The sequence below is a fragment of the Oryctolagus cuniculus genome, chromosome 2, assembly GCF_051225735.1.
Source record: "Oryctolagus cuniculus isolate XC-2025 breed Fujian yellow rabbit chromosome 2, ASM5122573v1, whole genome shotgun sequence".
Taxonomy (NCBI): domain Eukaryota; kingdom Metazoa; phylum Chordata; class Mammalia; order Lagomorpha; family Leporidae; genus Oryctolagus; species Oryctolagus cuniculus.
Genome location: NC_142868.1, coordinates 79449342 through 79464225, shown reverse-complemented (window position 1 = coordinate 79464225; position 14884 = coordinate 79449342). Strand labels below are relative to the sequence as shown.

General features: G+C 39.4%; 1 protein-coding gene across 3 annotated transcripts in view; it reads right to left on the bottom strand.

Moving 5' to 3' along the window:
- DLC1 (DLC1 Rho GTPase activating protein) overlaps positions 1-14884 on the bottom strand; it is a 517566-nt gene that overhangs the window by 321460 nt on the left and 181222 nt on the right. For all 3 annotated transcript variants that reach the window (XM_070068489.2, XM_051832520.3, XM_008274052.5), the window contains one exon: positions 401-550. In XM_070068489.2, coding sequence (XP_069924590.2) covers positions 401-550 — 150 coding nt within the window. The remainder of the gene's footprint in view (positions 1-400; positions 551-14884) is intronic.

Genomic DNA, 14884 nt, shown 5'->3' with positions numbered 1-14884 from the left:
AGCTAGTTCAACTAGCATCTATATCCATCCATCTGTCTATCCTTCTGTCCATGAGCAAATATTTATTTAGCATCTTCTCTATGCAATGTAAATTTGTGGGACATTGAGAATAAGTTATCAAGCAAAGTAGACATACTACTGCTAACGGAGTTTATGTTATATCAGACTTGATTGACAGTTAGGGAACCAACTACAACAAAACTTATTTAATAACCAAGAAACACAAGTGTCTCAAGTTTCTCTGTGGACTCCCTGAATAGAAGAAAGCATTGAAAAGCACAGAAAGATTTTTTTTTATCATCTATTAGGGTCATCATCAAAGATGATACATTTGCAAAGGAAGCTGTGTGAGGTAAACAGAGAAGTAAACAGGAAGACAAGAGAGGAGTGGCAAGCTCACAGGGACGTGCCGCCGCAGGCTGGCTGGGGTGCTGGCCGGGGAGGAGCTGGTGCTGAGGGCGTTCTCAATGTCTTGGTCAAGCTGGTCCAGTTTCATAATCAGCAGCACCATGGAGTCCAGCCGCGCCCTGTCTCGATCTTCTCTCATTTCCTGGGGAACAGAGCACGTTGTTACTGGATCGCAAAGGCCATTTCTTGGAAAGAACAAAAAGTTCCCTGTTCTTCAATGTGACAAAAAGGACACTGGATAATAGGCGATTTTCTATTTAAATGGTGGGGGAGCCTAGTTTGTTTCAACAATGAGCTCTTCATTGGGAAGATGCTGACCCAGCATACATGAATATTAAAAATATAACTTATTTGGCAAAATGCAACGACAAAAAAGTATAACATCAATGAGTACTGATACATGTTACTTTCCAATTCATTATTCTTGGGAAAAACTGCATATTAATAGTTGTGGTTAAAATGTAAGGATGTATATGAGATCATATTTCTGGAAGAATATTTTTTAAAAAGGTGTAAAGACAGAATGACAGAAAGAGAGGGGGCGGGAGTGAGGATAGGGAGAAAGAGAAAGAGAGAGGGGCTGGTGCTGTGGTGTAGCAGACAAAGCCCCTGCTTGCAGTGCTGGCATCTCATGTGGGCGCTGGTTTGAGTCCCGGCTGCTCCACTTCTGATCTGCCTCTCTGCTGTGGCCTGGGAAGGCAGTAGAGGGCCCAGGTCCTTGGACCCCTGCACCAGCGTGGGAAACCCGGAGGGAGCGCCTGGCTCTTGGCTTTGGATCGGCGCAGCTCCAGCAGTTGCGGCCAATTGGGGGGTGAGCCAGTGCATGGAAGACCTCTCTCTCTGCCTCTCCATCTCTCTCTGTATGGCTCTTTCAAGTAAATAAATAAATCTCTCTCTAAAAAAAAAAGAAGAATGAGAAAGAAAGAAAATTTTCCATCTACTGGTTCCTTCTCCAAATGACTGCAATAGCCAGGGATGTGCCAGACTCAAGCCAAGAGTCCAGAATTCTGTCCAGGTTTCCTATGTGGGTACCGGGGGCTCAAGTACTTGGTAAATTAGCAGGAAGATGGACAGGAAGTGAAGTACCTGGGATCGAACCAGCATTCTGACATGGGAGGTGGAAGAGCTCTTCCATCTGCTGCAACAGCCTGGGTTGGGGCAAGCTGAAACTAGATGTCCAGAGCTCAACCTAGGGATAAACATGGGTGGCAGGAACCCATGTACTTGAGCCATCATCTGCTGCCTCCCAAGGTGTGCATTAGAAGGAAGCTTTTAAAGTAGAGGAACCAAGACTCAAACGAGGCACTCTGGTAGGGTATGTCTATGTCCCAAGTGGGGTCTTAACTGCTGTGTGAAATGCCTGCACTAGGGTCTCTATATTTTAATCAGCCAGAGCAGATTATTAATGTGAGAGACATTATCATTCAGATGTAAAATAATTGATTTATTAAATTAAGTTGGTCAGGGAATCAATTAATTAACTATTTGAGAAGTTGTTTGAATAACATAAACTTGTACTTGGTTTAATAAATTAATATGCATTGAAAGAGCTAGTCGTGTTTCTAAAAGGACAGATTAATTTTGAGAATAGATTCAGAATTTTCTGAGATGTGTTAATGAGTTCAGAATCCTGTGCCATTGTTAAGATTTCAGTTTCTTCCCACTGTCCCTGCTGTATAAAACATTTAGTAATGCTCTGACCGAGATTAAAACTTTTGATATCAGAAAATTTTATTGTGCTTAACCCATTAAGTCTCAAGTTTCCAATTCTGTAAATATTTCAGTGACATAATATTTATTGCAAAGGTACCACAAGCGGTATATTTATTACTCAATTTAAGTCTTTAAAGGGGTCCTATTTATAAATGATGGGAACATAATAGATTAAAAGACACCATAATGTTTTCAAACAAAACTGCACCTTACTATGTATACTATCCCTCATTGCTACAGAACTTTGCTATATGCAAAGCAAATTATTGCTAGCAAAATTACGCTTGTAACTTAAAGCTCTAGAATATTAGAATTTAATTTCCTCCTAAACCTCCTTCCTTCCTAAACCTCCTGGAAAATGGACAAATTTAACAGTAATTAAGTCAACTTAATTATTCCCCCAATGTACTTGTTTCTGTAATTTTCTCTCCTTAAAGTTATGTTTGGCAAGATAATGCTTTTTGCAACTCCATGTTCACATATGGTTTTATGTGACTGTTTCTTTTTTTCAGTGATAACATCCTAAAGGACAAACAGTAGATTCTTCTCTGTGATAGACACACAGCCAAGTTATACAGTGCTCACACACAATACATTTTCAGGAATAATAATAGTGAAATCAATAGGATCCAGTGAAATAACACCTCCTAAAGCCTTAGAAATGTATCTTGATATTCTTCCAGCTACGAAGTTAGTGTTGGATAAAGCAGTATATCCCGCAGCTATCCTAGACCTATCCGCAATTGTCTCAGAAACAATTTGTCTTTGAATTAACTGGATGCTGAGATTGTGCTTTCAAAACATTTTCAAATCCGTGGGCTGAGCATCACATTATTTCAAACGATCTGCCAAAGGGAATAAACCAAACAGCCTTGCTCTCCAGTACTGTGCTACAGAAATAAGCCTATTCCTTCTCCGGTTCTTTCATGAGTGCTCCCTTATTCGCTATCCATTATATTCATCCTGAAGTGTCAAGTGTATCATATGTTACACATTCATAAAACCTCATAAAATAGAGTGACTGCAAATCTGATGCTTTGGATAAATGTTATTGACCTTGTTTTTAAAGTCCAAGTATTAATATTTCACAAAGTTCTAACCTTTCATATGTCCATGGCTAAACTCCAGCAAATAGCTCATGAATGGAAACAGAGCAGTGTATTTGTAGATTTTGGCTAGGCTGAGCTCTTCAGTGGATATTTAATTTCATGCTGTCACTATGGTCCACGAAGAGGAACTTTTCAATAAATGAATTTACTTATTAATGTAATCAGATTTCAGTAACTTAACCCCTTCAAATCAAAGGCTACATGCTCAATTTTCTTCCCTCCTATATTTCCTTCCTCCTTCAATCACAGCTGTTCTGGCCCAAGCACTTTTAAGGAGACTAAATATCCATCAGTGAACAAGACAGAGTAGATCCTTATTCTCCTGAATATTACAATGAGCCAAGGAAAGACCAGCAGTGAAAGCCAACAAATTCATAAATAAGATAGTTTCAAGTGGGAATAAGTGTAAGAAGAAAATAAACAGGGCAATGAGACACAGTAACTGCAGAGATAATGTCCCACTTTGTACATGCTGGTCACAGAAAAGCTTTCTACAGAGGCTGGTGATGTGGTGTAGCTGGTAAAGCCACTGCCTGTAATCCCATATGGACGCTGGTTTGTGTCCTGGCTGCTCCACTTCTGATCCAGCTACCTGCTAGTGGCCTGGGGAAAGATGGCCCAAGTGCTTGGGCCCCTGCCACCCATGTGGGAGACCTGGAAGAAACTTGCTTCTGGCTTCTGCCTGGCCCACTCCTAGCCTCTGTGTTCATTTTAGAAGATAAAATCTCTCTCTCTCTTTAACTCTGACTTTCAAATAAATACATCTTTTTTTTCCCTCTTAAAGAACAGCTTTCTACAGAAGTGAAAGTTAAACCGTAATGGTTGGAGTGGGGAGGGAGAAGGAGATGAAGGAGATGTGAGAGGAAGGTGAGATAGTGGAGGAGAGGAAGGAGAAGGGGGAGGAGAGTAACACAGAGTGTTCCAGGTGGATTAGAGAACAATACAAGGGGGGCCGGCGCCATGGTGAAGTAGGTTAATCCTCCACCTGCAGCACTGGCATCCCATATGGGCAGCGGTTCTAGTCCTGGCTGCTCCACTTCTGATCCAGCTCTCTGTTGTGGCCTGGGAGAGCAGTGGAAGATGGCCCTGCACCCACATGGGAGACCTGGAAGAAGCTCCTGGCTCCTGGCTTTGGATCGGCCCAGCTCTGGCCGTTGCGGCCATCTGGGGAGTGAACCAATGGAAGGAAGACCTTTCTGTCTCTCCCTCTCACTGTAATTCACCTCTTAAATAAATAAAATAAATCTTAAAAAAAAAAGTACAATACAAGGATACTGAGGTGGGGATGAATTTCATCAGCAAGTGTATCAGAAACAAAGGTTAGTAAAGTTGGAGGAGAGGGGCCGGCGCTGTGGCGCAGCAGGTTAACGCCTTGACCTGAAGCGCCGGCATCCCATATGGGCGCCAGTTCTAGTCGTGGCTGCTCCTCTTCTGATCCAGCTCTTTGCTGTGGCCTGGGAAAGCAGTAGAGGATGGCCCAAGTCCTTGGGCCCCTGTACCCATGTTTGAGACCCGGAAGAAGCTCCTGGCTTTGGATCGGCGCAGCTTGGGCCATTGTGGCCATCTAGGGAGTGAACCATCGGACGGAAGACCTCTCTCTCTCTGCCGCTCCTCTCTCTGTGTAACTCTGACTTTCAAATAAATAAATAAACTTAAAAAAAATGTTGGAGGAGAGAAGGGAAGGGGAGGGAGTCGCTTGCTGGTGCACAAGGGATGTATACAGCAGCCAAATTATATCTCATTTAGAGGTAAAGAGGTGAATTTTACTTTGTGCAATGGAGGCCCCTGGCAGGACGTGAGCAAATGAATGATTTGCTTTGCTTATGGAATTTTGAGAGTTCTTAATACATACTGGCAATGAAACATTTTTTTGGATCATGCCATATTTGTTATCTAGCAATGTCGCATAATTAATACATGCTCTTTATTTTTCAGTTTATTTTTCTAGTTCTAGTCTTTTTTATGCTGGCATCTAAATTAGACACAGGTTAGAATGATCTTAAAGAAAAAAACAGGTAATTTTATAAGAATGCCCTACATGTTTTGATATCACAGTGCTAAAGGAAGGTCACTGTTTTGGGGAACATACCTCTTGGGAGTAGGGGTGCATGTGCTGTGGTATGTTGGATCTCCACAGAAAAGTGCTGATTTTGTGGTATTTTCTGATTTCTGTGGTGTGAGTATTTCCCTGGCTTGTTTTCAGCTACAAACTAGGCATTGCTGAACACAGAGTGTGAAAAGATAAATACAATTTGCTCTTGTGAGCTGGTGTATGGTGGATCCAAACACACTGGGAGCGGAGACCAATTGGATGGATAGTTGTTCTTAGGATTGGACTTGAATAGAAATCTTAATAGTTAAACCAATAGTTGTGAGGTTCCGTCAAACTAAGAGGATATTGAAATAGTGCATTTTATTTATTTAATTCATTTTTTAACATCTGTTCTTGATGTCCAAGTAACACTCAGTATAAATTTCAGATTTAATGTTTTGAAAATTCTTTTTTTTCATAGTAATGGCTCTGTTATCTGCCTTCCTTGCTCTAGTCATCATTTACATTTGTAAAGTTCCTTAACATGAATGATAATGAACATATTTTTTATTTATATTTCTACTTAAGACACATTTGCTTAAGATATTCAACATAAAGTCTGGTATTTCACTCAATGACTAAGAATTTAGTACAGAAGTTCAGGACTTCAGTTAAATGGCTCCAGCTCTGTGATTTGGCAGATGAGGAAACTGAACACCAGGGAGATTTTTAAGTGCAGGGCACTCTTCCACTGACAAATCCTACCCTAGAGCCTGGCTTTTGGACCCTCCTTCCCAGTTCTGGTCACTTTCTAGTATTCCATTTTGCTTTCCTTCCATCAATGACATTTAAAATTACCAACTTGACAGCATCATGCATTCTCTTTCTGCAATCTGGTTTATATTCATGCCAACATAAGCTATTTTGGAAGAACACTAATGACTGTACTGCCCAGTTTTTTAAACTTTTACTTAGCATTTAGGGTATGTTTCTGACCTCCTCCAGTGGGCTATCTATTGTTCCCTAGGCAGTGACTTGTCTCCTAGTTATGCAGCCATAACCTTTAGCAGCTCAGGGAGCCAAATCTTGCCTCCAACTCCCCACTTTCTCCCTCCAGAATTAGACTAAGTAGTGTCTCTTCCACAAAACAGCTTTTCACACATGTGAAGAACGATGTGGTGTCCATTTCCTTCCCTGTCTAGGTGAATCGTCCTCAGCTCCTTCAGTTCTTTCTCACATGGCGTACTTCCAGGTCCTCATAAGTTCTGCTTACTCTTCTCTGGGTATGACATAATTCTGCCAATGACCCGAATAATGGTTTGTGCCCAGAACTAAATATATTCCCCTACATGTTCTGTGACCAAGGCAGAGCAGGCAGGCAAGTCCCCAGTTTCTCCAAATCTACTTTAATGCAGACTAATAATCCAGTGCCTATTTAGAACATAGAACAGGCTATTCCAAACAGATAGCCACAATCTGCTTTTTTTTTTTTTTTATGAAGAAAAAGGGATTTGGTTTACTGTCAGTTGAACTTGAGTCAACAGTAAGATCTATGTCTTCTTTACTCAATATGTGTCTGTTTCCTGCTAAGAATAGAAACATCCTGCTGCCTTGAGACTGCAACCAGCTGCTGCCAAAGTATAGATAATACATATAGCTGCTGTGGAAGAAATTTCCAGTTGTATCTCTTTCAGACACAGGTCAACAGGTACTAAGCAAACTATCAGAAAAGCTTCTATTTAATTTGGTGTCTTGAGAAGCATTTAAAATGGCCAAGCCATTTCTGAAAATCTGGAGGGCTCTTCTTATTTATTACAAAGAACTATTCAGTCACTGGGCAGCGAAGTCTCTGATTATGACGGCATTCAGGAGAGATAAATTTGATTTCCGGGGATCATTCTCTCTAAGAAGTCTCTGAATTCTTACATCTTAAACAACAGGATCCTCTACTACCCATCTTTCCCTTCATCTGGGGAAGATCATTCCAACACTGCTCTTTTTCCAAATTTCTCAATTCAACAACACAAAACACAGCACACAATATGGTGGCACCAAGGAGGTGCAAGTCACTAGATATTCTACAGACTGGAGAAATATGAAGTCCAGAGGAAATGGTGCCTCCCCTACAAATGCATAGGCTCTATTTTCCTAATGCCAAGCATTTGGAAGGGAATGATAAAATTTAGTAAAATACCTTGATGCTTCCAAATAGTGCATGTTTCATTCAGCAAATAGAGCACTGTTTCATTACTCTGCTTGTCAATGAGCTCTGGCAGCCCATTGATAGCCACAGGAAATTCAGAACTCCACCAGGAATAGAACTAAGACTTCCTGCTTCTTAATTCAAGTTTCTGGCCCCTATGCTGTCCTCAATACCATATACATCTCACTGGCTATTCTGGGTTGGTAATATTCCTTTCTTATTCAAAAAAGAAAGGAACCTTTTAGTAAAATACTTGGCTTAGCTTCATCTCAATTATTTGATCTGCAGCCAGTTGGACCAGTATAAAAACTCATTTAATGTTAGACATTTCATCTGATAATAAATTCCTCATTCTAGACTTTTCTTTCTAAAAATAATATCCTGTTTAAAGAACCAAAAGGTTATTAATTTTTTTCAGAAGTAGTGAAGATATTCATCTGAATTGACAGTCAGAAGCAGAATGTAATGTAAGCATCCAAAGTCAGGATTTCTAGGTAAGTTAAAAAAATCATCCTGATTTTTCAATCTGCTGAATTTCAGTATGAAACTTATGTATCCTTTGAAGAAAGAAAACAAACAGACTTTCTCCTATTTGCCAGATATATTCTCTTCAACCCAAAACTCTTTGTATTTTCTTTAATCATAACCTGTGCCAATGAGTTATAATATTGGATGGTGGATACAGATACTTTTTTTTAGTAATTGAAAGATATGTTTTTAAGATTTATTTATTTTTATATGAAAGGCAGAGTTACAAAAACACACACATACAAACACACACACACAATGAGAGAGAGACTTCTATCTGCTGTTTCATTCCCCAAATGGCCACAATGGTCAGGGTTGGGCCAGGTTAAAGCAGCAGCCCGAACACCATTCAGGTCTCCCATATGGATGGCAGAGGTTCAAATACATGGGCTATCTCCCATTTTTTTCCCAGGTGCATTAGCAGCAAGCTATATCAGAAGTTTAGCAGCTGTAACTAGAATTTGTGCTCATAAGGGATGCTGACTTTAGGCAGTAGCTTAGCCTGCTGTGCCACAGTGCTTGCCCCAATAATATTTTTATTTTAAATTTCTGCAGAAATATTTTAACTGACATTTCATTACTAATTAATGATTGTGGTATTATGGTATTTATATTCACTCTTGATTAAACTGCTTCTATTTGTAAAGCATGGTGAATAAAATTGGTTCCTTCTTTGCTAGATTTTTAAAGTCCAAATGGTCTTCAACTGGAGCACTTCTTAGCAGGAACTTTTGCCTACACAGTTTTCTAGGACATTCCTGGGACACAGCTTCAAAGGTCACTTACACAGCTGGTTGTCAGGAGTGCTCAGAAGTGGCAGGTGCAAACCGGGGAAAGGACTGAGTGGGCAGCAATTCTCTCCCAGAGGAAAATCTGAGGATGAGTTCCTCTGTGAACTTCAAAAGCTCATTTTGGGGATTGGGATATAATTTCTATATAAATAATTTGGTAAGCATTCTGGAAGCAGTCTTCACATTAAATACCAAAGTCAGAGACTGACATTCAGGGTCCTTCAATGCACTACAGAACACAAGAAAAACCTTTCTGAACTGATTTTTTTTTTCTGTGTCATCATCGTGCTTGCATGATATATGCAAATCCCTGCAACTTTTTACAATTCCCAGGAACTCTCTGCTTGGGTTCAGGTTTTAAAGGAAACAGGAGTTTTCTTAGTTTGAAAACATAAGGAAAATACATATCCCAGGGGCTGGTACTGTGGCATAGCAGGCAAAGCCACTACCTGCAGTGTCAGCATCCCATTTGGGCGCTGGTTTGAGTCCTGGCTGCCTCACTTCCAATACAGCTCTGTGTTATGGCCTGGAAAAGCAGTAGAAGATGGCCCAAGTCCTTGGGTCCCTACAGAAGCTCCTGGCTCCTGGCTTTGGATTGGTGCAGCTGTGGCCATTGCAGCCATTTGGGGAGTGAACCAGCAGATGGAAGATTTCTCTCTCTGCCTCTGCCTCTGCCTCTCTGTAACTCTGCCTTTCATATAAATAAATCAATCTTAAAAAAAGAAAAGAAAACATATATCCCATAAATTGTTCTCAATATTATTTTTATCCTTCCTTTGCTGGGAACAATAAACACAAAAGTAAAACTTTGTTCCTACTCCACAGAAAGAAAGTCCTGCATTAACCTGACTCCTGTCTACTTTTCTTGTCTCATCTCTTACCATTCTTCCTGATTCTACCCAGTGACCTTCAAATGTCAACTCTCTTAGGTTCAATTTTGTCAGCATAATTATCTTCCTTGCTATTTTTAAGTTAAGAATGAACTTTTATTTTTATATATTGTGGGGAGCAACCCGGACTGGACTGAGTTACTGGAATTAAGACTTATTCTATGCATCTGCTCTCCCACAATATGGCGCTGAGAAGGGAGAAACAGCTTCTACACAGCTGCCTCCAGTTCAACCAATAAACTGTAGGACCTACTCCTGATTGGAGGAGAGCAGCGTACTCGGCGTGTGGGTAGCAGAGTTGGGATTGGCGGAAGAGGACTATAAAGGAGGAGAGAGACGGCATGCACCAGGAACATCTAAGAGGAACATCTAAGGGGAACACCTGTGCAGCCCCCGAGAGAGCCGGCCGGTGGTGTGCCGCTCCCCCGCGGAAGTGGGGAATGTGGCCAGGGGGAACCGCCCTTCCACGGAGGTGGAAGGGACGGTAGCCAACCCTGGAAGAACCAGCAGCAAACCCGGGGAGGGCCGAGCAGACGAAAGAACAACGCAGGGTCCTGTGTCGTTCCTCCACGAAGACGGGGAGCGACATATTGGTGCCGTGACTCGGATATGAAGCCTAGGCAGGGCTTAGTGTCGTTCCTCCACGAAGAGGGGGAGCGACAATATATAAGTCCTATATAACATACAAAAGATAATAAATTTTAATGTATACTAAATTTATTATTTTTTAAATATTTAATTTAATTTTTGAAAGACAGAGTTATATATAGAGAGAGACAGAGAGGTCTTCCATCCACTGGTTTACTCCCCCAATAGCTGCAATGGCCATAGCTGAGCTGATCTGAAGCCAGGAGCTTCTTCCAAGTCTTCCACATGGGTGCAGGGGCCCAAGGACTTGGGCCATCTTCTACTGCTTTCCCAGGCCATAGCAGAGAGCTGGATCAGAAGTGAAGTGGCTGGGACTTGAACCGATAGCCATATGGGATGCTGGCGCTGCAGGCCAGGGCTTTAACCTGCGGTGCCACAGCACTGGCCCCATACTAAATTTAAAAAATATCGAAATTTAAAAAATTCCAGACTCCACTAAAGTAATTTCATATAATCTATACTGTGTTTTAGAAAATGCTGTGTTTATAAGCACAGACTTCTTACGGTTTCCCAAATATACCATGTTCTCTCTCATTTGCAAGTAGGATTTCCAGATTTACATGCAGATTTAGAAAACAGATGCAATCACCTATGGGTGGCGCTTTCTTATTGTTATTAATCTATATTTTCAAAAGATAAACCCAGCTCATTGATGATTTGTTCTCCCTTTCTCCATTCTTTCCTTCTGTCTGTTCACAGTTATGGTTCTCAAGTTATCTCAAAGTTCATGTGCCCCAGAATCATCTAAAGAGCTTGGAAAACAGAGTTGCTGGTGCAGTAGGTGTTGCATGCAGCTGGAGCACTGACATTTTTAATAAGTTCTTTGATGCTGCTGCTGCTGATTCCATGCAGGGAGCTGCACATGGAGACTGAGCCACACAGAACGGATGTTGTCAATCCTGGCTGAACCTCCATATATTTACATGCTAAGGCTCTGCTGACCAAATTCTGCTGTAGTAGGTGTAAGGGGGTGTGCAAGCTACTTTGTTTTCTGAAAGTTCTGTAGATGTATTCTTAGCACAGTTACAGTTGGAGAATGCTGTGATACACTAAAGAGAAAACCATTTCATGGTTTCTCACAAAAATTAGGCTAACAGGGATTAGATTTCCACCAGTGTAATCCCATAATAGAAAAATCTGTGAATCCCCTATACTAACAGACTAAAAGAAAAAATACAAGAAATAACTGCCAAATAGGAGATTTCTAAAATTTCAAGCCTATACCTGCTAGTGATTAAAAACAGGAAAAAAAATTTCTATAAAGTCTCTTAAGTAAGTAGGATTTAGAATGTAATGCTCTTAACTTGATTAAGAGTATCAGACACTTAAAGCAAGCACTAAAGATAATGACAAAACACTGCAAATGTTTCTACAGGGGTGAGTGTTTGGCATAGCAACTAAGACATTGGGTAGGACACAATTCACATTGAAGTGAGTGGGTTGGAGTTTCAGCTCTACTCCTGGTTCCAGCTTCCTGCTAATGCACCGCTTGGGAAGCAATAGTAATGGCTCAGGTAGCTGAGTCCCTGCCACTCCTATGGAAGCCCTAGACTGAGTTCTTAGCTCCTGGCTTAGGCTTGGCCCAGTTCTGACTACTGTTGGCATTTTGGGGGTGAACCAATTGCTAGGAGATCTCTCTGTGTGTTCCTGCTGTCTCTGTCCCCCTTTCAAATAAATAAAGTAAATAAATTTTAAAAACACAATAAAAAGGAAATGTTTCTGTAAATATTGGGAAAATAAAAAATGTTCACAAACATTGTACTTGAGATTCTGTCCAATGTGACAAAAACATCAGCAGCTATAACCAAACAGAAATGATTATATCACAAAAGCAGAGAATTTACTGGGAAAATCCCTAGAGAATAATGTGAGCTCTGATAATTCATTAGAACAAATATACTAATTTGGCTCCACAAAGGAAGACCAAAAAGCATTCTTGTTCATTGCCATTAGTCATTTAACAAATGGAATTAAAAAGACAGTTCAAATTACAGTAGCAACAAAGACTAGAGAATGTCTAGAGGCAACTGAGGAAGAAATGAGAATGTCAGTAGAAAACCAAAAATGTCACCAAAAGAGGTAAAATGAGACTGAACAAATGGAAAGGTATGTAACTGTCTGGACAGGAAATCTCCTTCTACACGTATTTTAACTTGTTTGTTTTGTATATTATCTGTCTCCTCACCACAACATCAGTCTCACAAGGGTAGTAATCATGGTCTGTCTTGTTCACTGGTGTAACCCAAGAATCTAGAGCAGTGGTCGGCACAAAATCATCACCCAGTAAATGTTTGTTGAATAAATGAAGGATTTATTCTTTAAATTTAATTTTATAAATCCAATGGAGTCAAAAGAAAGAAACAAAAAACTCACGGGTTTAATGAGTTTTTTAAAAAATGAACTTGCAAAGCTGGCTCATAAAAAACGAATACAAAAATATAATCTAATAATCACACTCCTTGGTATTTATCCAAATGAATTGCAAACTTATGCCCACAGAAAATTCTACAGCTTTAATTATTCATAATTGATAATACTTGAAGCAATCACGATGCCCTTATGTAGTTGAAGGGATAAACTGTGGTGGATTCAGACTTTGGGATATTACTAAGCACTAAAGAGAAATGAACTCTCAAGAAATGAAGAGACATGGAGGAATGTTAAATCTCTGTTACTAAGGGAAAAGAGTCAATATGACAAGGCTACCCACTACATGATTCCACTGATATAACATTCTGGAAAGTCAAAACTGTGGGGCAGTGAGAGGATAGTAGTTATCATGGTTTAAAGAGAAAGAAGTCAGTAAAATCCAGAGGATTATTAGAAAGCAGAATTAGTCTATACAATGCTACTTGTAAATATGGATAAATGCTGTTCCTTATGTGTTTGTCAAAACTCAGAGTGCATAACATACAGACTGAACCTTAATAGAAACTACACACTTTGAGTGATAATGGTTACTGATTGTGACAAATGTACCACTCTAGTGTGGGATGTTGAAAGTGGGGAAGGCAACACATGTTGACAGAGGGGTGGCACTGTATTTTTTTGGGAACCTCACATTGTCTGAAAAGATGCCCACTAAAAATAACAAGTAATGAAAAACACAGAAAAATTCAAAGGAAACAGACAAAATATTTTAAAAGTATGAATTGCTTTATATATGTATGTATATATATGAGGGCCTCAAAGTTAATGGGAAATGAATTTTATTTTAAAAATCTATGCATGAATCTTGAGATATTTTTCACAAAATCTACTTTTCTTTTAATTTTAGGAATTTTTGGAATACCCACACACTAAAAAATAGATAAAAGTAATATATTAAACTCCAATTTACCTATCAGTTTCAAAATTATAAAGTTTGTCTATTTTTACTTTTCCCTCTTAACAGTCTAATAATATAGGTAAAACTCAGACATCACATCATTTTACCATAAATAGTTAAGTTTCAAAGCAAGTTTAAAATTCATTTGCAAGAGAAAAGGTATACTATTTATGCAATCTTTAAAAAATCCAAACATCCTATGAAGCAATACTCTGCATTAACAATAAACAAAGAGAAAGAATAGTGAAAGTTAAAAGACAATTACAGGCAAGGATAAAGTATTTATAGAATATCTAACAACATGGGGAAACTATAAAAATACAAATAAGCCAGTAATAATGGTCAAAGCATACAAAAGTCTTCACAGATTTACTAATAAATGAAAACCTGAAAATATCAATGGCAACAGATCAGTGCAAACTAAATAAAGAAGGAAAATTTTTACTTCTCATCTTTCAGAAATTAAAAAATATGGTTTTGACCACACTTAAAGTTGACAATATTTTGGAAATGTAAATTTCTTCTTTGGAAGTATCTATCAAAATAAAAACAGGACATATTCTTCAACCTGGAAATTATCATTTTCAATACATACACTAGAAAATTAGTTGTGCACAGGCAAAAATAATATGCTCAATCTTATATGGCCATCAATAGAAAGAAAATGACTTAAATTATACTATCACTGATCACTAGGCAGTAGTTGCATAAAATGAAATAGACTCACATACACTTACAGATCCATGAGCAACTTACTTATCCCCTACAACGTGAGTTGGAAAAATGCCTGTTTGGATGGATGATGTCCTGTGCCAAGGTTCACTGCTTAATGAGTAAAACACAGGTTGCCCATCAGCCTCCATTCAATGCTTTAAACTGAAGTCCTAGTGCAGGGCACAGTTTGCCCAGAGGTACCTGGGACACTGCCTCTCACAGGGAAAGTGCTACAAGAGGGATTCAGTGGAAAAGAAAAGGTGAAGAATAACATTATAGCACAAGCCCCTTTATATACTAAGAAGCAAACATATCCACACATATCCAGACACATTCAAAGCAAACATTCTTTATTTCTGTGTGTGTGTGTGTTGGGGGTGGGGGTAGACAGAGAAAACAGAGACAAAAGAGAGAAAAAATATTTGGAAGGTGTGGGATTGGGAGAGGGGCAAGAGGACTTAGACATTTTTCTGTATAGTTTGAAATTCCTTTGTACAAAGGATATGTAATCATAAATTAT